Here is a 25,758-nt window from a genome sequence, read left to right as displayed (position 1 = left end):
GACAAGGTACGCCATGCAAGGCTTATTGAGAAAGTAAGGAAGCATGGGATCCAAGGGGACCTTGCTTTGTGGATCCAGAACTGGCTTGCCCACAGAAGGCAAAGAGTGGTTGTAGACGGGTCATATTCTGCAAGGAGGTTGGTGACCATTGCCTCAGGGATCTGTTCTGGGACCCTTGCTCTTCATGATTTTTATAAATGACCTGGATGAGAAGTGGAGGGATGGTTTAGTAAATTTGCTGATGACACAAAGGTTGAGGGGGTTGTGGGGGATGGTGTGGAGGACTGTCAGAGGGTACAGCGGGACATTGATAGGATGCAAAACTGGGCTGAGAAGTGGCAGATGGAGTTTAACCCAGATAAGTGTGAGGTGGTTCATTTTGGTAGGTCAAATATGATGGTAGTATATAGTACTAGTGGTAAGACTCTTGGCAGTGTGGAGGATCAGAGGAATCTTGGGGTTTGAGTCCATAGGACACTCAAAGCTGCTGTGCAGGTTGACTCTATGGTTAAGAAAGCATATGGGGCATTGGCCTTCATCAATTGTGGGATTGAGTTTAGGAGCCGAGAGGTAATATTTCAGCTATATAGGACCCTGGTCAGACCCCACTTGGAGTACTGCACTCAGTTCTGGTCACTTCACTATAGGAAGGATGTGGAAACCATAGGGTTCAGAGGAGATTTACAAGGATGTTGCCTGGGTTGGGGAGTATGCCTGATGAGAATAGGTTGAGTGAACTCAGCCTTTTTTCCTTGGAGCGATGGAGGATAAGAAGTGACCTAATAGAGGTGTATAAGATGGTGAGAGGCATTGATCGTGTGGATAGTCAGAGGTTTTTTCCCAGGGCTGAAATAGCTAGCACGAGAGGGCGCAGTTTTTGAGATGCTTGGAAGTAGGTGCAGAGGAGATGTCAGGGATAAGTTTTTTACGCAGAGAGTAGTGTGTGTGTGAAATGGGCTGCCGGTGACAGTGGTGGAGGCGGATACGATAGGGTGTTTTAAGAGACTCCTGGATAGGTACATGGAGCTTAGAAAAATAGAGTGCTATGGGTAACCCTGGGTAATTTCTAAAGTAAGTACATGTTTAGCACAGCGTTGTGGGGCAAAGGGCCTGTATTATGCTGTAGGTTTTCTATGTTTGTATAACTTCAACATGTATAAAGTAACTGAAAATGATGTTATGTAGACGTGTAATCATTACCCCATATTATGATACTTTTGATTCAGGAACACTATGAATAAAGCATAAATTTAAGTTAAACAGTCTGTTTTCACAAAGGCTTGATGTTTTATAGCCGCAGATTTAAAACACATTCGGCCTTGTTTGACTGTTCTCTGATTTGCAATCTTGGGTTTGGTTACTTTCAGTTTTATATTACGGTTAAGTTTTTTTTAAGTTAATTCTTTTCTCCTTTCTGTATTTTTTTGAATTGGTTTTGTAGTTCATATTTAAAACAAAGCACAGTGCCTGCTGCCATAATCCTCTTGCAGTAATTTTAGACATATGGACAGCAGTAGCTAATCATTATTCTATGTCTTTGAAATTCATTCCATTACACGTTTAGAGCTATTGAATAGAAATATATTTTCGTGCAAGTTATTTCCAACTTTTTTACACATCCATTCCATATTATTTTACAAACGTTATATGCTATACTTTTGTTAAAGATCCTTTTCGTTCCATCATTTGTTTTCGAAAAGAATTGTAGAATATAGTTTTTTGGAGACTGGTGATTAATTGATTTGCAATTAATGAACATTTTGCAAAATCTCCACATAGTTCACTCCAGTTAAACTGTTTCTTTTTCATTATCTGGTTTGTGAGAGTTACTGTACATACTGGTAGTCAACATTCATACTTCTGATTTGTTTTTTTAGATTGAAGCTAATATTAACTATAGGTTAATATTTTAACAGTCCTGAGCTTTTGATGTTAAAATAAATGTAATACAGTGATTGCAATGATCTGGGCACACAACTGTTCAAACCTAAGTAGCTAGCTTCAGTTACATTGAAAAATTCTGAAGTATAATTTGAAAGCCGGACTTTTTGTTTCATCTTCTAAATCAGAGTTGTACCTTAAATCTTCGTGCCTGGTCAGAGTGTAGATTACATGTTTGTATTTCAAATGTCCAAGTGAAATTTCACTATCTATTTTCAAATGAAAGGATGGCGTCTGAAAGGATATTTTTAATCCATTCAGAGAGGATGATCATTGTATGAATAAAGCATAAATTTAAGTTAAACAGTCTGTTTTCACAAAGGGCAAAGGCTTGATGTTTTAAAGCATCTGCTTAAAACATAGTTGGCCTTATTCGACTGCTCTCTCAATTCCAATCTTGACAGGTTTGAGTTATAAGATATCAGATAGGCTGGGACTGTCCTCCCTAGATGAAGGAGGCCGAAGAGTTAGCTTGGAGGCTTATAAATTTTTGAGGGGCATAGATACGGTAGATAGTTACAATAATATTTTTCCAAGTTTAGAAACTGGGCATTGTACGTTTAAGGTGCAGGGGGAAAGTTCTTCCACACAGAAGATGGGTGAGCATATAGACTGAGCAGCCAGGAGTGGTAACGACGGGTACTATTATGTGCTTGAATAGGAAATGTTGAGAGGGATGGACCAAATATAGGCTGATGGGGTTGATTTAAATAAGCCTCTTGGTCAGCATGGAAGAGTTGCACCGAAGGGCTGTGCTGTACAATTCTGTGAATCTAGTGGTAATTGCTCTTCGAAGGTTATAGATTGAAACAAGGATGCAATTTTTAGCAGGAGTTGAACTAAGCCACAATCTGCCCCCTTGTGGATGGAAGAGATCTTAATTATTGTGTGGTGAAAAGCAACTTAATTTTCCCATTGTCCTTGTTTCATTCCTACAAACTAACATAGATTGTCGGTTCATTGAATTCATTGATACTTGTGGTACTTTATTCTCCCCAAGTTTCCAGTGCTTGTTTTTCCTTGGTATCCTGAAAGAAGTTGGTTGTTGAATAGGTGCTTTATTTAGTTTGTTGTGTCTTTTGGTCATAGAAAGTGCTGTAGCTACATAAACCAAAGCCAACATGTTTGAGAACCCTAAATAATTAAGATGGAGGGTATTCAGCCCATTGTCACTGCCAAACAAAGAAATACAGTCTAATCCCACCTTCTAACACTGGGTCTGCTGTACAGTAAATTCTCTTTCAGTACATGTGCACTTCATAGCTGTGAGGGTTTATCTTCTGGCATTCTTTCAGGCAATGTGTTTTAAACCTCTAATGTCCATTGAATGAAAGTGTCTTATCTAAAATCTCATCCTTGTATCAATTACTTTAAACCTGTGTTCCTTCTGCTAGACGAAATATGCCTGGGTAGAGTCAACAGAAAGATCACTTTATTTTAAAAGATTTCAAAAGATTTCAATTTCACTTGCTTTTTCTGTTCCAAAAAAAATCAACACGTTTGTTATTTTTCTTAATTACCACAATTTTCTATTCCTGCCACCTCTCCACTGCAGTCATGTCTTTCGTGTAATGCAACTAATAGTACTTGAACTGTAATCTGCTTCGGTGATCTATACAGTTCTAAAATAAGAAACCTTGTATTCTATTCAACACCTAAAAAAGGAAGGCATCCCATCTTCCTGGTTAATCTTCTTATCAATGTGTCCTGCTACTTTTAAAGATGTGTGGGTGTCCTTCTATCACTCCACACCGCTGTATTGTCACATTAGTTACATAGTTGGGTTGGTGCAACACAGATGTGTTTACTTTGCACATCCTTAGGCAGCACAGTGACAATTTTCATTTGTGCGCATTACCAGACTGTCTTTCTGAAATCTAAAACTTCCTTGTTGTCAAGCCAAGGCTAATGTCTGTACCATCTTCACAATAATGTCCCTCAACATACAGATCTAAGTTGTTAAAGCAGCAAAAGATGCTAAATACTGAGGCTTGTGGAATGTTAATGGTAACAAAAAATAGTTATCAAAAAAATACACAAGAACCATTACTGTTGACTTCCTGCCAGTTTTGGATCTTATGAGTTTTCAGGTTTTAAATCAGCTGGCCATGGTGGGCCTTGTCAACAGCCCTCACTGCGCTTCTCAAATTGTATGCCATGCTAAAGAAAGTTGCAAGTTCTCTGGTTAATACAGATGTAAATGAATCCTGATATAAGAGAATTTCAGTTTGGAGTATGCAGACAGTCAAAGGGATTTGCAGGAATGTTTTGGATGTTTTCCTCCTTTAATGTGCAATAAACTCACAATTATAAAATACAATCATTATAAAGATAATACAATCAATTTATCACTCAAATTATTACTTTTATTGAAGACTGTGTTCCTTTTCTACTTGACTACAAATATGCAACATCTTGAAGCTAATTAATTTAAAATTTGAGTTCTGAAAGTGTATGTTCTCAGTTTTAAATTCTGTGAGTTACGAATTCTTTGTAGTTTAAAATACAGCTGTCTTTGTGTAATTGTGGCCATGTTATATTAACCTTGATTGAATTGGTCACAGTGAGATATAGCAGACTTGTGTTAAGTGACCTGATATGGTAAGGATAAGCAGTGTGATTAAATATTTACACCTGTCATGGAGTATAGAAACAAAAATGATCACTGGAACCATTTTCTGTTATATCTACATTTATGGTGCTATTCACAATTACTTTTTGTCACTATTCTTATTGGTAGTTGCCTGTAATGTAGAAAAATAGAAAGTGACATTATTACTCTTGATTCTGAGTATGTAATCTTATCCGTTTTTTAATCTGACACTTGTTAGCAAAGAATAAAAATAATCCTTGGTGCATATGTGAACCACTGTTTGGCATGTACTGTATACTATACAGAGAACTAAATTTATATAACAATTAACTTTGTGGAGGGATGGCTTATCAGTTGGTTGTAAAGTGACTTAAAACAGCATAGTACATTTCCTCCTCATTCATTTGAACTGAATTAACTTATGATTAGATAATGTCCATTCTGTCAAGTTAATGTATTTAACTGTGTAAGTGTTACTATAAATATAGCATGTCAACTTTGTCTAATATATTAACAGCTGACACATTCCAGAAGAATCTTTTTGGGAAGACTCTGATGTAATGAATGTTTTTAAATATTATCAAGTATTAGGTTTCTTGATTTTTATTGCTTTGCATCTTTAAGATTACTTTAAGTTCATAAAGTGCAGCAAGATTCTAAAGATGCACATATGCCAACAATAGCTGTAGTTTTCAAAATGTAATATTTTAATCAAAACTCTTTAATTATCGACAAATTAAGCTCAAATGTTAAGTCACTAATCAAACAAGAATTTCCCAACCCCAATTCCAATAAACCTGTTTATGCCTCCTTCAAACATTTGAATAAGTTGCTTAATGAGTATATATTATATGTCATCACTTGAGTATATTATGCTTACTTCTTGATGTTTAAAGCTTAATAAATGTAATATTTCAAAGTAAAGTGAACGCTTACCTGTCATTGTAAAGTATGGCTCCAGATTGCTTTCACTTACTATGCTGCCTTTATAATTGGGGCATGCTTCTTGCTGGGAGTTCCATTTTGTAAAAAGTGACTTTGAAATATCCTCCATACTCACATTTAGTTAATATTCCAAGGTTCTCAATTCAAGAGAAAAATTCAAGGATGAGTTAAAGCCATGGTTCACTCAGATTACTGAAGAATTGTGGAGCACTTAAGTGGAACTTGGGGACTGATAACAGGCAAATATCCTTTAGCATTCACTATAGTAAATTGTACTGGGTCCGAACAATACCACTTGATTCAATTATTAGGCAAGCATAAAGCCTTTTGTGCTTGTACCTCCATCCAAATGTACTTCACAAGCAGTATTCGTTAGATTTGTTTTAACGCTGGAGTCAAGTTGTTGAAGTACTAAGTTTTGGTTGGAGTGATGTAGTGTCAGAGTTGATGAATGCCTGATTTTGAGAAACATAGTGGCAGCTGAACTTATCAGTGACAACAGATATGTGAGGCATTTGCGACTTTTAATGGTGGAGTCTACTCTGACATTGTTACTGGGTCACTATTTGGGACGGTGTTTGAGGCTGTTGGAAATCACACAAGTTATACATTGTCATTTAATTTGGTATGATGCTGAATGAGGTGCAGTTAACCGCTTTGCAATTTATTAGCTAAAGATACAAGTGGTAATTTAACTGATTGTGACTAACTTTGGATACATTTTTAAATAATTTAAATATATTTCTGGTTGACTTTGTCCCATAGTGATCTTAAGTTTGGAGGTAAAAGTGGATTGTATTAAACATTTGTATTCCTTAGAGTTAAGAAGAACAATTACACAGTTGATTTTCTTCTGAGGTCTATCAATAAATAAAGCTGGAAAATGATTGGGATCATTGCATGTATTAATCTGTAACAAAACTAAATTGTATAATTCTGTTGAGATCTGCTGGATTAAAAATGTGTAATATGTAGAAGTTGCAAATTACATTTTTCTGTATTGATATTTCAGTACCAAGTTAAAAATGTGTAGAGAAAACATTGCTGAATGAGATAGGATTTGTATAAGAAGAAAAGTTTCATAGTTACCATTATTGAGATTTGCTTCAGTTCAATTTATGTCACCACGATGGGATTTGGATTTTTTCTTTTTGCTTGTTAGATGTACTTGTGACTATTCTGAGGGTTAGTAGGTAACTGTTAATGCTATCAAGCTACAGTACCTTCGAATGCACTCCTGAGCCAGTCATTTAATATCATTTTCCAACATCCATGTTTTCTCGGTAGTCCTTATTCTGTGCTCTCCAATGAAGAGGGAAGACCGTTAAAGCAATGCTGACACTAGCATTAATTTCATTAAATTGAATGAAAGATTTTGAAAGGCACTATCAATTTATCTTTTACTCCATCTTGTACTCTCTTCGCCAGTAATGTCTTTGTTTTGTTGCTTAATTCAATTTAATCAAGTGTTCTCAATTAGAGACCTGTTGCTTTGAATAAATCTTCAGAAGATTTTTAGAAATGGCCAAGGATAACCAGCTTGCAGTGTGGAAAAACACTGGCTATCATTTTATTCCATGATACAATATCTTCAGGTATTCCTAAGTAGCCCCTAAACAATAGGGGTGATTGGTACTTGTTAAGTACTTCCTGACTCTTGAACCTGCTTGAGTGAGAATGTTTTTCTCTTTGAAATGAAAACTTAAGAGCAGCCGATTTTCCCATGAATATTGCTGATATTACATTTGTATGCACTGCAATACAGTTTTTAAAGTGTATTATTTAAAGTTGATTATTTAAAATGTAAAGCAATCTGGATAAATGTATAATCTGTCTGCTGATAGCAAATCGAATATCAAAACTAGTAATGTCACTGTATAATTGTAATATTCAAGTGCACATAATGTAGCATGTACATATATTTCTATTACACAGCAGTACTGATTCAAATTTTGATCCTGCCAGCAAATTAATCTTTTGGTAATTTTTTTGGAAATCTTTAATATTTTGATGACTTGTTAACTAGAATCATTTTGTGTGCCATTGGAATGTATTGACAGATTTAAAATTTATTTAGATTTGACTATTCTGTGGTAATACCCAATCAATTACCCAGTGGTTATCAGAATTTGATCAAAGTGTATTCTAAAATGAACTTTATGAATTATTAACATGAGAAATTCAATAGATGCTGGAAATCCAAAGCAACACACAAAGTGCTGGAGGAACTCTGGGTCAGGCAGCATCTGTCGGAATGAATAACTAGTCAGTGTTTTGGGCTGAGACCCTTCAGGACTGGAGAGGAAGGTAGAAGATGACAGAATTAAAAGGTAGGGGTGGGGAAGGAGGTTTGCCAGAAGGTGATAGGTAGAGCCAGGTGGGTAGGAAAGGGAAAGGGCTGGAGGGGAACGAATCTGATAGAGTAAATGCTTGGAGAAAGGGAAGGGGGAGTTGAGAAAAGGTGGTGAGAAGGGGTAAGGGTCCAGATTGCGGAATAGCAGAAGGGTTTGTTTTTATTGAAAGGAGGAATCAATATTAATGTAATCAGGTCGAGAACTTTAGTGCTTGAAGAAGCAGTCTCCCAGTTTTTTCAGCTGTCTCACCAATGTAGAGGAGGCTGCATTGGCATCAGACACTATAGACAGCCCCAGCAGATTTGTAGGTAAGTGTTGCTTCACCTGGAAGGACTATTTGGGACCCTGAATGGAGATGAGGGAGGAGGCGAATGGGCAGGTGTAGAACGAATGGGCAGATGTAGAACTTGGGCTGCTTGCAGGGATAGGTGCCGGGAGGGAGATTAGTGGGGAGAGATGAATGGTCAAAGAAATCTTGGAGGAAGAAATCACTGTGGAAAGCAGGGGGTGGGGCACAGAGATGAAGGTATATTTGGTAGTAGATTCCCTTTGGAGATGGTGGAAGTTGTTGAGAATGATGTGTTGGATGTGGAGGCTCATGAGGTGGTAGGTAAGAACAAGAGGAACTCTATCACTTTCAAGGTGACAGGAAGATTGGGTGAGCATGGGCATTTGGAAGTGGAGAAGGTGCAGGTGAAGGCAGCATCAATGGTGGAGGAAGTGAGTGATGTCCTGGAAAGGAAAGCTGCATTCTGGGAACAGATGTAGCCAAGATAAAGGAACCAAAAAAATGGATTATCATTTTTACAGGAGACATGGTGGGAAGAGGTATAGTCAAAATAACCGTGGGAATCAGTAGGTTTATAAAAGATATTGTTTGACAGTTTGTCTCCACAGAGATGGAGACACAGATCAAGAAAGGGGAAGGAGGTGTTATAAATGGACCAAATGAATTTAAGGGCTGGGTGGAACTTGGAGGCAAAGTTGATGAAATTGACAAGCTCAGCTTGAATGAGTGAAGCAGCACCAATGCAGTCATCAATATTGTGGAGGAAGAGTTGGGGAGCTTTACAGGGAAGGCTTGGAATAAGGACTGTTCTATGTAGACAATGAACAGGCAGGCATAGTTGGGGCACAAATGAGTGCCCATGACTACCCCTTGAGTCCAGAGAAAGTGGGTGGAGCTAAGGGAAAAGTTTTTGAGAGTGAGAACAAGTACTGCCAAACGGAGGGGGGTGATAGTGCAGCAGAGCTAGTTGCTTTTATTGAGAAAGAAGCATTGAGTTTTAAGGCCTTTTTGATGAGGAGTAGAAGTGTATAAGGACTGGACATCCATGGTGAAAATGTGGTGGTCAGGGCCAGAGAATTGAAGGTTAGTGAGGAGATCGAGATCATTTGCCAGGAAATAATATTTCAAGCTAAATCAATTCAAATTATTTTAATATTTTGTTATGCCATTTTGAAAATGATTGCAATATGCATCAAAATAATGTCTGTGAAAGTACAGCACAATTCCAAACTTCCTCTGCTTTACAGGAGAGGAGAATGGACCATGGGAGAAAGGGAAGGGGGGGCACCAAGGGAGATTATAGGCAGGTGAAGAGAAAGAGATAAGAGGGCAGCCAGAAGAGAATGGAAGAAGCGGGGAGGGCGGAAATTACCGCAAATTAGAGAAGTCAATGTGCATTCCAATGGGTTGGAGGCCACCCAGAGGGAATTTGAGGTGTTGCTCCTCCAACCTCATCAGGTGATATGTGCTCCTCCTCCTTCCCTTTCTCCCATGGCCCTCTCTCCTCTCCTATCAAATTCCTCCTTCAGCCCTTTATCTTTTCCACCTATCACCTCATAGTTTCTTACTTCATCACCCCTTCCCCACCCACCTGGCTTCACCTATCACCTTTTAGCTTGTACTCCTTCCCCTCCCTCCCCCACCTCTTTATTCTGGCACTTCCCCCTTCTACTTCAGTACTGATGAAGGGTCGCAACCTGAAACGTTCATTTCCATCAATGCTGCCTGACCTGCTAAGTTCTTCGAGCATTTTGTGTGTTACTCTTGTGTTTGTGAACAATCTGCTAAGGTGCCTCACTTATTGAACGTTCTTTTAAATGGAATTAGTTTAAAGTTAGCCATGCTGTTCACTTTTGATTATCTATTTTGTGCCTTTTTCAATGCAGCTATTTATTAGCTTATTGGTCCATTGAAGCTAAATATTTTATACTGCCGTAGGTTGGCAGTATATTTTTAACCTGTTCCTTAAATTCTTACTGGTTTTTAACCTGAAAATTTAACTTTCTTCAGCAGATGTTTCCTTAATTGAGCATTTCCAATATTTTCTGATTTGGGGTAAATGAGTTAATGCCCATAAATAACTGCAAATGGAAGTTTAAATCTTGAATTTCTTATTATTCCCTTTTGTACTCTAATGATTCTTCACTTTTTGTCAAGGTTCTTTCCTTTCCCATGCAGCATCAACAAGCAATTAAGGTGTGCCTATGGCTTAATCTTTTGCTTTTGCAGCTGCTGCTCTTACATTGAACTTTAGAGCAGCTCAGGAAATTCAAATTTTTCTGGAAGATGCATCCATAATTGGTCAGTTGTGATAAACAGCTGGTGCAAACTTATCTCAAATTTTTTGTGCCCGTGTTGATAAATCACTTTGCTCTTCACGGTGCTATTTGTTTGATAAAGATCAAAATAATTTATCAATAGCTCTGTGATAGTTGTGAGCATTAAGTGACATAATGTTCGAGAAATTTTTCAAGAGGGGGAAACTGATTTTTGTTTTTCTTTTTTTTAGTGTCAATTTACAGCATCTGGTTTTATGACAAGAATGACTGTCAACGAATTGCACAACTTATGTCAAAGTAAGAACTAAAATCTGTTCGCTGTAAAATCAACCAAAAGCTGTAATTACAAAGTTAATTGTTCTAAATTTCATAACAACATTAGGTAAAATTTTCTAGTTTTGGAAATGATTGCTAATTTAATAAATCAAAATGTGCAAGTTGTATATGTTTGCAACACTTCTGTTTAAATCCATTAAGTGATACCCCTTTAATGTATTTCTCACCCCACCTCTGTAATATGTTATGCTGGTCTATTTAATTTTTTTATAACCTTAAAGGAAAATGACATTCGAACTATATTTCATTGACAAAATGGAATGTAAAGTAGGATCCATACCATAATAAAGGTAAGTCAACCCATAAAAGACTGTAACTTAATTATGTAGACATTTAATCTCTTAAAAGTAATAATTTAACATCTAGCCATTTAACTATCAATTGAGTGTGATACAAGACAATTCTTCTACTCAATAAAATCCTGATATTTAAGCACCAATTTTGTGATCACTTTCAAAAATGAAAACCTTTTGTGCATGGAAGTCAGGATCACTAAGTGATTACCACTGTATCTGTAAACTTGGAGGAAAACCACTGAATAAGTAACAAGATAGCATTTTTTGTTTAATTCTTCAGGACGTTGTTGTCTATTTGCTGATTGACGCAAGTTTTAATGTATTCTTAGGTTTAACTTGAGTTCTGATGGAATGATCTATTTAAAGGGCCCAGTAGTCATGTTTGTACACCTGCTCTTGTGGCAGCTGTTGCAGTTTTCATCTAGGGAAGGTCAGCAGTCTCTGGCTGCTTTCCTCAACAGTCTATGGGGTAGAACATCTTTATAATTTAATTAATATAAATGTGAAGATTTTCTGGGTTTTGGTATTATTTTAAGTATGTTCGGTATAGCTCAGATGTAGCATTGATGAGAGGACAGCTGCCACACTTGATTAACTTGCTGTATTCTGAAACATAAGAACTTAGATACAGAATCCAGAAGAATGACCAACCCAATTACCAAATAGCCTTGCACATTGAGTGGTCAGTTGTAACAACCTGTTAAGCTTGTTCAATTTCTGATAATGGTTCTTGCACTCAAATGATAAACATTCAGAACAATGTTCCTATTTCTGGAATTATGGTGATTAAAATCTTGTTCTGTCGTTGATATAGAACAGAGAGTGCTGGACTGTCAGACATTCCTCTACTGGTGTATCTCACCAAAATGTAATTGAACAACTTTGAAGAAAGTAATGCAAATTTTTGCCTCAGCTGTGAAAGCACAACGTTCTGTTGCTGCATAAGATTACTATAAAGCAATCTGGAGGCTTAAAATTAGCTTGCAAGAGCTAAAAACATTAATGACATGTAACTGTCTGCAATTAGTAAATCCCTTGACTGGAAAATATTGACTTTCAAAAAACAAAATCTCCAGTTTAAAGAATTCCTCTGGGACACAAATTTTATTCAGTCTGAAACCCTGTCGTTTTCTTTCAACCCTATAGCATCATGTCGTCATCGTCATCATCATCATGTGCTGTGTCATATGATGTAGGTGATGATCATGGTCTCAGGAACGTGATTGTTCTTGGCAAATTTTTCTACAGAAGTGGTTTGGCATTGCCTTCTTCTGGGCAGTGTCTTTACAAGACAAGTGACCACAATCGTTATCAATACTCTTCAGAAATTGCCTGGCATTAGTGATCGCATAACCAGGACTTTTGATGTGCACCAGTTACTCCTGTGGCTTCACAAGACCCTGATCATAGGGGCTAAGCAGGTACTATACCTTGCCCAAGGGTGACCTGCAGGCTAATGGAGGGAAGGAGTGCCTTGTACCTCTTTGGTAAAGATGCATCTCCACCCTGCCACCAAATCCCTATGACAGTCTTTGTAAGTAAATGTAGTGAGCAGCAAAATGTTGTCCATAGAAGACTGAAGGGGTGGAAGGCTGTTATTTGGGCTGGGGATCCATGACTATCCATGACTTGCAATGTCCCTGTCTGTTACGGTTTTCTTTATATTTTCTGGCTTTTTCTCTGTTTTACATTGTGCTTGTCTTAATTGATCTACCTTTTTTTATTCTTCTACTGTTTTATAACTAGCTGATCTTTTTTATATTTACACTTTTTTTAGTGAGCATCTATCGGAAGTCATGGGGTAGTTTTAGTGCTTGCTTCTTTCTGGCGGGTCTGCTTTAGATTTAGCCTTGGGGTCATGGGGTGGGGGGTGGTGGGAGGGGCTTCACGTTTTAGTTTTTTTCTTCTTGGGCTACTTACACTACTGAAGTATTGGTTGCGTTCTCCTTCCCGTTATCTCTGGTTTGTTCTACTCCCTTTCCAGGTTCATGGGTCGAACCTATCGTCAATCCTTTTTTTTTGCGGGTTGACTTTAGGGTTTATGGGGTCTATTATTAATTTTGTCTCGTGGAATACTAATGGTCTTAATCACCCTGTTAAAAGGAAAAAAGTTTTTAAAGTATTCCGGAGACTTAAAGCACATGATCTATTTTTACAAGAGACTCATGTGCGGAGGGGGGACAGACTACGTTTTTTTAAATTCTGGAAGGAACAACAGTTTCATTCGAACTCTAATGCTAAGATTCGAGGCGTCTCTATTTTTATAGACTCCTGATTTACTGTTGTACAACATGATATTATCTCTGATCCGAATGGTAGATTTCTACTGGTTAGTGGTCTACTATTTAATAAAAAGGTAGTTTTGGTCAATGTTTATGCACCCAATATGGACTGTCCGGAATTTTATAAATCATTATTCAATCGGTTCCCGAATTTGAATGAGTTTTCATTGATCTGGGGTGGAGATCTTAATACTTGCTTATCCCCAGTTTTGGACCGTTCGGCTCCTTTACGGACTTTATCCAATAAATCTGCAACTTTGATTAACTCATTCCTCTCTGATTCTGGGTCGACGGACATCTGGCGTTTTTTGCATCCTCAGGAAAAAGATTTTTCTTTTGTTTCACATGTTCACCATTCCTATTCAAGAATTGATTATGTCTTTATTGATTCTCGGCTTATCTCTTCAGTGATTAAATGTGATTATGACTCTATAACCATTTTGGATCATGCTCCACTTAAGCTTTTTATTAAAATTCAGGTCAATGCACAAAATAATAGACTATGGCGTTTTAATTCGTTGCTGCTTCAGGACTCGGATTTTGTTAACTTTATGAATGAACAGATTGATTTTTTTTTTACAATCAACTACACAGAGGATATTTCTGTGAACATTCTTTGGGATACTTTTAAAGCTTATATTCGTGGTCAGATTATCTCGTATTCTGCTTTGAGGAAGAAGCTGAAGCAGGAGGAGCTGGTCATTGTGGACAAGATTAAGGAAATTGATAAGAAATATGTTACAGCTCCCTCTGAGCAGTTGTATAAACAAAGAACTGAACTTCAAATGGAACATAGTTTATTACTTTCGTCTTCGATTGTAAACCAATTAAAGAAAACAAGAAGTGAATTTTATGTACACAGTGACAAAGTTGGCAAATTGTTGGCTAACCAATTGAAGTCTAATTATACTAAATCTCAAATTAATCAGATTTATAATCAAAATGATCGATTGATATTTGATCATGCGGAGATTAATCAAACCTTCTTTGATTTTTATTCTTCCTTATATCAATCTGAGTCTTTACGAGACTCTAAATATATGAATGACTTTTTAGATAACCTAGATTTCCCTGAGATTTCACAGGATATGTCGTCTATGCTAGATACTCCCATTACCACTGATGAGATTAAGAATGTTATTTCCTCTATGAACCTGGGGAAAGCTCCTGGCCCTGATGGGTTTACCGTGGAATTTTATAGGTTTTTTGCACCTTCATTAATCCCTTGGTTCGGTAGGGTTTTGGAGGCTTCATTAAAACTTGGTGAACTTCCTGAATCCTTCTATAGAGCGTCAATCTCTCTAATATTAAAGAAGGATAAAGATCCTGCTCAATGTGCATCTTATAGACCAATATCTTTATTAAATGTTGATTCTAAAATTTTTTCTAAATTATTAGCAAACAGATTAGAAAAAGTTCTCCCTTTTATTATTTCCGAAGACCAAACGGGTTTTATTAAAGGTCGTTACTCTTTCTATAACATTCGTACACTGTTAAATATTGTTTATACCCCCTCACAAAATGTTCCTGAGTGTGTTATCTCTTTAGATGCTGAAAAAGCTTTTGATAGAGTAGAATGGCCTTACTTATTTAAGGTGCTTGAAATGTTTAATTTTAGCTCAAAATTTATATCTTGGATCAAACTGTTAAATCATTCTCCTATGGCCTCGGTCCGTACTAACTCCTTAAGCTCACCTTTTTTCCCTCTTTTTCGAGGTACTCGACAAGGTTGTCCTCTTAGTCCTTTATTATTTGATATTGCATTAGAACCTCTTGCAATTGCCATTCGAGAATCTCCAAATATTATTGGGATAACTCGGGGCTTAAAGTCCCATAAAATATCACTCTATGCTGATGACTTACTTCTATATATTTCTAATCCTCAAAAATCTATCCCTGCTGCTTTAGATTTATTAGCACAATTCAGTCTTTTTTCAGGTTATAAATTAAATCTTAGTAAGAGTGAACTTTTTCCGATTAATAAACAACTTCCCTTGTATCATAACTTTCCGTTTAAATTGATTAATAATTATTTCTCATATCTTGGGATTAAAATTACTTATAAACACAAAGATTTATTTAAGACTAATCTTTTACCCTTAATTGATCATATTACTCAACTTTCATCTAAATGGTTTCCATTATATTTAACTTTGGTCGTATTAATGCAGTTAAGATGTTTGTTCTGCCAAAATTTTTATATATATTTCAGGCATTACCGATTTTTGTTCCAAAATCTTTTTTTGATAAAGTTGACTCTAAAATTTCTTCATTTATTTGGCAAAATAAAAACCCAAGACTGGGTAAAATACATTTACAGAAAGCTAAGAGAGATGGAGATTCTATTATTGGGCAGCTAATATTCAACATATGAAATTTTGGTTACTTGACCAAGATACACTATTCATCCCTAAATGGGTAGTATTGGAATTACAATCTGCTCAGGGCTATGCACTTGGCTCTATTTTAGGTTCCTCTCTTCCTTTCGATTTGAAACGCCTCAAACTGGTTTCTAACCCGATAGTTAAATATACCTTACGTATTTGGTTTCAATTCAGAAACTTTTTCGATTTTAACCAATTTGGGCTAGTGATCCCTATTTTAGGTAACATATTTTTTCCTCCCTCTTTCACGGATCGTGCGTTTCAAATTTGGAAGACTAAGGGTATTTCACGGTTTTTGGATTTATTTTTAGATGGTTCCCTTATGTCTTTTGAACAATTATCTAATAAATATAATTTACCAAGAATACATTTTTTTAGATATCTTCGAGTTAGAAATTTCCTAAATACTATACTTTCTTCCTTTCCAATGCTTCCTCCTACATATATTTTAGATACTATAATTAACCTTAATCCATGTCAGAAAGGTGCAACGGCTATTATTTATAATATTATTATGAAACTTAGGAAAGCTCCATTTGATAAGATTAAGTCAGATTGGGAACAAGAATTGGGTTCTATTATTTCCGTGGATGACTGGGGGCAGATTTTACAATTAGTCAATACTTCCTCTATCTGTGCTAAACATTCCCTAATTCAATTTAAAGTTGTTCATAGAGCACATATGTCCAAAGATAAATTAGCTCATTTTTATTCTCATATTAATCCTTTTTGTGATAGATGTCCGGGGCAGATAGCTTCCTTAGCTCATATGTTTTGGTCTTGTCCTACTCTGGAAACTTTTTGGAGAGACATTTTTAATATTATCTCAAAGGTATTGAATATAGATATCTCTCCTCATCCTATTACTGCTATCTTTGGATTACCTAAAATTTCCAGTAATCTTTCCCCTTCAGCCCGTAGAATGATTGCATTTCTTACTTTAATGGCGAAAAGATGTATCTTACAACACTGGAAAGAGGCCTAATGCTCCAACTACCTTTTTTTGGTTCTCCCAGACGATATTATGCTTAAATTTGGAGAAAATTAGAAGTAATCTTTATGATTCCTCATTTAAATTTGAACAAACCTAGAGGTCTTTTATTCAATATTTTCATTTAATGTAATTTTTTTTCTCTTTTGTTTCATATTTATATTCCCTTCTTGCTTTTTTTAACTTTTTAATGGAGGTCGGGTTTGAGGACGTGATTTTAGAGTGTTTTAGCTCTACCTGTTTCCAAGTTAGCCCATTGCTTTGCTTTGCTTTTAGCTTAGTTGCACGGTGGGTTTTTTTTCCTTTTCTCTATTGATATATATATATATATATATATATATATATATATATAGTCCATAGGTTTAAATCTTTTTATTAAATAAGTATACAAAAGGTAAACCATATAAGCACTAATACACTGTTAGAAATTACAGGAGATATTAATACAGAAAAAAATTGATAGAAACAGTGCAATTTAAACATAATTTTACCTTATTATTTAATGTTTAAATTGCACTGTTTCTATCAATTTTTTTCTGTATTAATATCTCCTGTAATTTCTAACGGTGTATTAGTGCTTATATGGTTTACCTTTTGTATACTTATTTAATAAAAAGATTTAAAAAGAAAGAATGACTTGCAATGTTCCGCAAGGATCGGTGCTGTGAGCTCTGTTTGTTATATATATCAATGGTTTGGATGAAAATAGGTGGATTAGCAAGCTTGCTGATGACGGTAAGATTGGTGGTGTGCACATTGTGAAGGGTGATCAAAGAATAGATCAGTTACAGATATGGGTAGAGAAATGGCAGGTTGAATTTAATTTGAGGAAGTGTGAGGTGTTGCATTTTTTTTTTGTGTGCCATACTCTGCCAGAGCCTCGGCTACCACTTTTTTTTTCATGTGGTTGTCTTGGAGGAAAGGTTCTGTGAGTGGTCCCCCACGTCCTTCTCACAGCGCAGTTTTTTTTTTATTAGACCGAGTTGCGAGCTCGATACTTAACCCAGCACAGATGGAAAGCGTGCCCGGGAGCGTCCCAACTGGATTCGAATTCGGGAACCTTTGCTCTGGAGTCTAGCGCTGATGTCACTGCGCCACCAGCCGGACTGTGTTGCATTTAGCGAGGTCAAGTGAAAGGAGGAAGTATATATGTAAAGGTAGAACTCTTTATAGCATTAATGTACAGATGGATCTTTGAGTTCAGATCCATAGTTCACTGGAACTGGCTTTGCAAGTGGTTAAGGCAGTGAAGGTTGTGTATGGCATGCTTACATCTGTTGGTATGAGTGTTGAGTATAAGAATAAGGAAGTCATGTTGCAGCTCTATAGTAGTTTTCACTTAGAGTAATGCGTACATTTCTGATCACATCATTACAGGAAGGATGTGGAGACTGGGGAGGTTGCAGAAGAGGCTTATCTGAATGCTGCCTGGATTTGAGGGTGGACAAACATAGGTTGTTCTCATGAATAGGAAGGGAAAGGTGGAATATAGATTATATACAGGAGGAGGATAATTAATATAAATTGGCATTCAGATAAGCATAACATTATCGGCTGAATGGCCCGTACTGTGATACGGTCCTGTGTTGTTCAATTCCTTGATTTTTTATGCACCCCAAATGACAAGCTAGAATTAATAGATAGTGATCATTGTGGAAGCAATACCTCCCAATTCTCCACCTTCCTTCTGGAATTTCAGTCCTGGTCCGTGCTGAGCTGTGTGTTATTTAACATGAACCAGAGATAATTTGGTACCATCTGATCTGAATGGCATGAGACGATTTAATCCTTTTTGAGGCAATTAATTGGCTTAATACATGCATTGGTACTTCCTTAGGGTGGTGCAAGTGGAGGCTCAGAGAGTCCAGCAAGAATCGCCAGGGAGAACAACTCCAAATAAAACTAATGGATACGATGAAGAAAATGCTATTGATATCCTAGATATGCTCAGTAAAGCCAAGGAAGAGTATGAACAAGTAAGGATTTAAACTAATATGAAAAGCAGTTATATACACTAAATAATAAAAACAATTATCTTCTGAATCAGTAATTAATTTCTTAAACATTATTGCATTCTGCCATTTAACACGTGAACATTTACCATCGAGAAAATTTGCAGATGCTGGAAATCTAAGCAACACACACACAATGCTGGAGGAACTCGGCAGGCAGGATCTATGGGGAAAAATTACAGTCGACCTATTGGGCCAAGACCCTTCAGCAGACTGGCCCGAAACGTTGACTGTACTTTTTTCCATAGATGCTGCCTGGCCTGCTGAGTTACTCTAATGTGAAAATTTGATTGTCAAGATGTACATGCCTCACTTTGTACCAGTAAAATATTTTGCATCTTGCTCTGGGAATTCCTAGAGTGAGTTTTTATAATGCTTTGAATTTGCAAAAAATGTAGGTTAGAGTAAATTTATATTAATCTGCTGGGTGGTAGACATTTGCATTGTATTTCTGTGTCTTGCTGATGTTTAACTGTTCAGGCTGAGCATAAACATCTAACCCTTTGTGCCTATCTACTAAGAAAGTGTTTCTCTTTTTTTGTGACACTTCACTGAATAGGTATTGAATACGAATCTTGCTTGTAATCGTGCCTACTTTATATATTTAAAGGGAATTTTTCCCTCAATCTCAAACTAAGTATGAATACTTTTTAAGAACTTTGATAAATTGTAAAAGTTTCTAATAGATTTCAAAAATGTTCCCTTGATGGATTTTATCTGTTTTTTTTTTTGGTCACTGGACTGGAAGGCAATGCAAAATAGCAAACCACATATGCATCCTCTCAAACTCAAGACTCAGGCCAAATCTTTTGATTGTGTTATTCTAAATTTATTTGATTTTTCTTCTCTCTAATTTGGCAATAGATGCCTGCTTTTGAAATTGTTCTTTATTAATTGTCGGTGGGATCTTAGTGCAATTTTAAAAAGTCAAGAGGACAATATTTATATAAAATCCAATTTAGTAAACTCTTTAAATACTTAGAATTTCAAATTTAGCAATGATCCTATATTTTCTTTTGGAAGAATTTGTTATCAATTTTCAGAAATGGAAGTGCAGAATTTTTTTTCAAGAGAAGGCTTAACCCAAAGAAATAACTTGATTTTCTCTGCACCGAAAGTGTGGATCAGTTAATAATTTTAATACGATATTTCTGCTTGTATGACCTTTTGTCAACCTTGGGTCCTGATGTGGAGACGAGATTTATTGTATTTCAGTTGTTTTAAAGTAATTCATATCCACTTACAATTGTTCAGCTGAGAATGATGTGTTGAAACAACTGTTGTTTCAATTTAAATTTGAATTATTCCTATTTTGTCTAGTCAATATGTTAAAAAAACTATTTTGCCCACAAGATTATTTTTCTTCAGGAGTCACTTTTCTCCAAGGTATCCCATTATGTGGATGCAAATATTCCAAATTCTAAAAACCAGGAACACTTCCAACCCCAAACATTTTAGATAAAGGGTTCTCAACATGCATTAGAGAAGCACTGCTGAACTGAAATTCTCATTCCTTGTGATTTTTTTGCTTCAGTGTTAAATGTGGAGATACCCTACTCTTATATGTTATATTTTTAAAAAACCACAGAGGAAGCTGAGCAGAATGCATCCTCAAGTTGAAGGTGACAGCTTTCAGTAAGATGGCAGTGCACTCGTTTGCAGCAAACTCTCTAAGTCCAACCAGTGTTGTAATTGTTTGTCCTTTATTAAACAATCGCAAGACACTACTGGATATCAAGAAAACTAAGCACTGCAGGTCTATCCCACTTCATATTTAATCACCGCAATGGAGCTGGACTTGTTGCGTTCTGTGGTGTCGCTTACTGTAGCCACCCAGGGATGCAAGGTCCAACAAACGATGCAAGTGATTATCTTGGACATTTTCTTGTGCTTGCAAGACATTGGTAATGCAAGTCCAGTTTACTGATTCATTTGGCGAGACCGACAGCGGGGGAGCTGCGTGGCCTCTGTCGTGCGGATTAAGCCTTCGTTCTGCAGCATCACCGGTTTCCGCTGTCACGGGGAGGAGACACCAGAAGGAAGTGAGTGAAGAGCAGAGGTGTTGGCGAGTGCTGGAGTCCCTGCTGGGTTGGAAGCTAGTCCCTCCTGTTGGTGCTGCTCACCAGTGTACGCTTGGTGGAAGAGGAGCTGTGTTGCATACGTCTGCAACCGTACTAGTGCATGATGAGGATCTGCTGCATGCTTGTTCTTGCAGGCACATGGCTTCAGGACAACATTCGTGTGCCATGCCGCCATTTTGTGATTATATGCTTTTCTGCTATTATAACTATATGCGCAGCATGTGACTGTTGGTCCTGTATTTTGCATCTTGGCCCCAGAGGAACGTTGTTTCACTTGGCTGTATTCACATGTGTGGTTGAATGACAATTAAACTTGAACTTGAAAGGTTTACAAAAACTAGGTGGTGATTATACAAATACAGTACTGAAGTGGAGACTTGTGTTGAATGGAATGTATTTTTATGAGCAAGTCTGAGGAACTTGTTGGAATTGTGCATTTTTAAGAACTCTATTTACTTCAAGAACAATGCCACTTTTCCACTGCCCACATTATTCCACTTTTAAAAAACCAGATCCCAGAATTGTATAAAATACTTGGCTTGAAGGACTGAATGTTCCAGTAAGATACAGTTGAATGCATCAAGGAATAAAATAATGAACACTATCTTAATTTGTTTGAGCTGTTCCTAAATTTAAAGTAAACTGGCACGTATGTTCATGATCATAATTCAAAGAGAAAGGATTTGATTTCCATCTACAGCTGGCAATGTGCTGTGAAACTAGATATACAAATGAAAGTTGAGTATCCATTCAAGGTTGTCATTTCTTAAGTCTCAACTTAAGAATTACCTGTATTTTGCATTTTTATGGTGGAACTGTTGGTTTCTTCATTCAATGAAACTGAATTGAAAAATAAAACAATATTTCATTGTCAAACCCATATTTTTCTTTTCAGGCATATCAGTTTGGTGATTCAAGTATTTTATCAAGTTCACCAGGCATACACAGCTCTGGGGGCCTAGCAATGAAAACACCAATAGATGAATGTACCTCCTCTTCAGCACACAACCACAAGGTAGGTGGATGACTTCTTAATTATAACCATTTGCATGTAGTAAACACAATTTTAATGTGATAAGTTGTTTGCTGGAGAAGTCTCAAGCAAATTTAACGGAACCATAATTCAATACCCAGCAGGTTGTGGAGATGAGATTTTTTTTTAAAGGGTCTTATTAAGGCAGGAAGTTTTTAGATCATCAGTCCAGAGCACAAGACTTGGATGAAAATAGTTGTAAATTACGGAGTAACTTAAATCTGAGGTGATTCAGAGCGCAGAGCTTAAAGGGATGTAGAACTAGAAAAAAGTTTGTGAGATGAATGAAAAGTTTGAAAACAAAAAGATGATGCAGTGGATTCTGGTTAATTGAGACGAGAGGGATCAGTACATTTTTGCCTAAGTAAGCAGCTGGTCCAATTAGCCTTTGTTTCATGGAAATAGTTAAAAAGGTGTAAGGCTATAGACAAACCCTGCTCTTCAGTGTCTAGGGAAACCCCGCAACCAACCAACTACGTAAGCCAGTTTATGTGGAGGCTGTGTAAACGCCCAATTCACAGATCAGACAGAACACCATAAGCACTTTATAAATCTTACTGCGAATATTGGTTAACAAAGAATACACTCTAAAAGAATAAAACAAAGAAAGGCGCCAAAGTTCGAATAGAGTTTTAAAAGTCAGTGCACTTAGGGTTTCGTTGGAGCTCAATATCCCACAGAACCTCGACCCTCCATCCTCTGCCTCCGACGACCCGCACGGGACCACTCCTCGGGTGGTCGATCAGAGCGCCTCCGAATGTGACCTTCCTCCGTCTTCTCTGCCCGAGAAAACCCGCCAAACCACATGATCTCCAGCCACATGGGACAGAATATCACCCACAAAAAGAATAACATGGACATTCATTGGTTCGTTCCCTCCATTATCAATAACCAAAACAAGCAGGGAGAGAGAGAACTCCTTACATCACAGTTACTATTACAGAAAAACCATTTTATATAACATACAAAGAAGCCATTTTAGACACCTCAGCAGTCAGTGTAACCAAGACCCAGTTACAAAGGTATTAAAAAAAGACAAATTGAATAACAAAAAATATATTTAAATGAAATACAGAACTAATTAGAGCACTGCTAATAGCACTATAAAACTGCATAAGTTCCTAATAGTTATCAATGGAGTAATTTATCCAGTGTATGCAATGAACAAAATCAGTGCAGATAATGATCTTCATACATTGCTGTTGACGTTTGCATCCTCCAAGTCGCAAACAAGAGAAAGTCTGCAGATGCTGGAAATCAAGGCAACACACTCAAAAGCTGGAGGAACTCAGTAGGCCAGGCAGCATCTATGGAAAAAAGTAAACAATCGACATTTCGTGCCAAGACCCTTCATCAGGACTGGAAAAAAAATGAGATGTCAGAGTAAGAACATGGACAGAAAGTCACTGTTTTTTTGAAAACAAAAACACACAACTGAGGCTATTTTAAAAACTGTTCGCTTTAAACATAGCATGTCTAATGGCCACACAATGAGCATAACTGATGCTAGTTAGAACCTGTTTGACAAGTCAAGTAAACAGCATAGTGTCCCAAATAAATAAAGGGAATCCTGGCAAATTCCTCAATTTTGTTTTTGTTCTTTAAGCATTGTCTCGAATAAGAGGCTGTCCCAATTAACCGAAATCCACTGTATTAAAATTGGTGTTGAGCAACTGCAAGCCAAGATATAGCGCACTGCTATACATTGCATGCATTTGAGAACTGATATAAACATTATATACAGTATATCTGTGAACATATTGGTGATTGGTGAATGGACATGATTGAAATTCAGATAAAACAGCAATATCTAGAATAGAGGTATAATAGGTTTGCCAAGAGTACCTAAAATAGTGTACACAATACTTTCAAACCATAAGATATAAGAGCAGAATTAGGCCATTTGGCTCATCTCATCTGCTCCACCATTTCATCATGGCTGATCCAATTTTTCTCTCAGCCCCAATCTCCTGCCTTCTCTCTGTATCCCTTCATGCCCTGACCAATCAAGAATCTATTAACCTCTGCCTTAAATATACGTACCATTGCCTGTAGCAAAGAATTCCACAGATTCACCACTCTCTGGCTAAAAATATTCCTCATCTTCATTCTAAATGGATGCCTCTCTATTCTGAGGCTGTATCCTCTAGTCCTAGGGTCTTTCTCCAGAGGAAACGTCCTCTCCACAACCACTCGATCAAAGCCTTGTACCATTCAACAGGTTTCAATGGGGTCACCCCACATTCTTCTGAATTCTATTGAATACAGGCCCAGAGCCATCAGATGCTCTTCATATGACAGACTATTCAATCCTGGAATTATTTTCATAAACCTCCTTTGAACCCTCTCCAGTTTCAGCACATCTTTTCTAAAGCTGCTCACAATACTCTGAATGAGGCCTCACCAGTGCTTTATAAAATCTCAACATTGCACCCTTACTTTTATATTCTAGTCCTTTTGAAATGAATGCTATCATCGCATTTACCTTCCTCACCACAGATTCCACCTGCAAATTAACTTTGAGGATGTGGCACAAGGACTCCCGAGTCGCTTTGTACCTCAGTTTTTTGTATTTTTTCTCATTTAGAAAATAGTCAACCCTGTCATTTCTTCGCCCAAAGTGTATGACCATGTACTTCCCAACACTGTATTCCATCTGCCACTTCTTTTCCCATTCTCCTAATTTGGCTAAGTCCTTCCGTAAACCCTCTACTTTGTCAAAATTACCTGTCCTTCCATCTATCTTCATATTGTCTGCAAACTTTGCAACCAAGCCATAAATTCCAACATCCAAATCATTGACATGTAATGTAAAATCAGTCGGTCCCAGAAGGAACCCCTGTGGAAAAACAATAGTCACTGGCAGCCAGGCAGAAAGAGCTCCATTTATTCCCACTCTTTGCCACATGCCAATCAGCCACTGTTTTATCAATGCTAGAATATTTCCTGTAATACCATGGACTCGTAGCTTAAGCAGCCTCATGTGTGGCACCTTGTCAAAGACCTTCTGAAAATCCAAGTACACCACATCAACCGATTCTCCTTTGTCTTTTTTATTAATTATTATGGAAAATCAACAAAAAACATTAAAGTAATCAAGTCAATATGTAATTAAGAATTAAATTATCAAATAACTGATTAACAAAGCTAAACAATATATCAATAATAATTAGGGAAAAAATGTTAAATTTTTTTTTGGAAAAAAGAAAGAAAGAAAAAAGAACCCCTACTAACAAAAATAAAACCAAAAAAAAAACTATTGGGAGCACAGCCCCGGAACTATATGCCATAGAAGCCTCCATAAAAGAAAAACATCAATCCGCCAACCAAATCCATTTATACAAGAATCAGAAGGGGACCATCTTAATTAACTCAAATCAAATGATAGTAGCGGGCAAAAGAACCCCACTTTTTCTCAAAGTCAAATCGAGGATCAAAAGTTTGACTTCTGATTTTCTCCAAAATAAGACATAACATCACCTGAGAGAACCATTGTGTCAAAGTGGGAGCAGAGGCATCTTTCCATTTCAATAAAATAGCCCTTCTGGCCAATAATGTGACAAATGCAATTAAATGTTGGTCTGATATAGAAATACCATGAATATATCAAGGAATTATACCGAACAAAACTGTCAATTTATTAAGTTATAAATTAATTTTTAAAGCTTTAGAAATTGTAGAGAAAACAGATTTCCAAAACTGTTTCAATATAGAACACGACCAAAACATATGTGTCAATGTAGCTGTCTCAGTTTTACATCTAGCACACTGACGATCAACATTAGGAAATATTTTAGAGAGTCTCTCCTTTGTCAAGTAGTAACGATGTACAATTTTAAATTGAATTAGAGAGTGACTGGTGCAAATCGAAGAAAAGTTAACCAACTTCAAAATTCGCAACCAATCCTCTGTTATCAAGGTCATGTTAAGCTCTCTTTCCCA

General features: G+C 36.8%; 1 protein-coding gene across 1 annotated transcript in view; it reads left to right on the top strand.

Annotated features, from left to right (window-relative positions):
* Positions 1 to 25,758, top strand: part of dcp1a (decapping mRNA 1A) — an 89,346-nt gene that overhangs the window by 36,417 nt on the left and 27,171 nt on the right. Inside the window, exons 4-6 of the mRNA XM_072280397.1 lie at positions 10,632 to 10,698; positions 18,528 to 18,666; positions 21,679 to 21,798. Of these exons, the coding sequence (XP_072136498.1) occupies positions 10,632 to 10,698; positions 18,528 to 18,666; positions 21,679 to 21,798 (326 nt within the window). The remainder of the gene's footprint in view (positions 1 to 10,631; positions 10,699 to 18,527; positions 18,667 to 21,678; positions 21,799 to 25,758) is intronic.

Source organism: Mobula birostris, chromosome 16, assembly GCF_030028105.1.
Source record: "Mobula birostris isolate sMobBir1 chromosome 16, sMobBir1.hap1, whole genome shotgun sequence".
Taxonomy (NCBI): domain Eukaryota; kingdom Metazoa; phylum Chordata; class Chondrichthyes; order Myliobatiformes; family Myliobatidae; genus Mobula; species Mobula birostris.
This window is presented reverse-complemented; position numbering and strand designations above follow the sequence as displayed.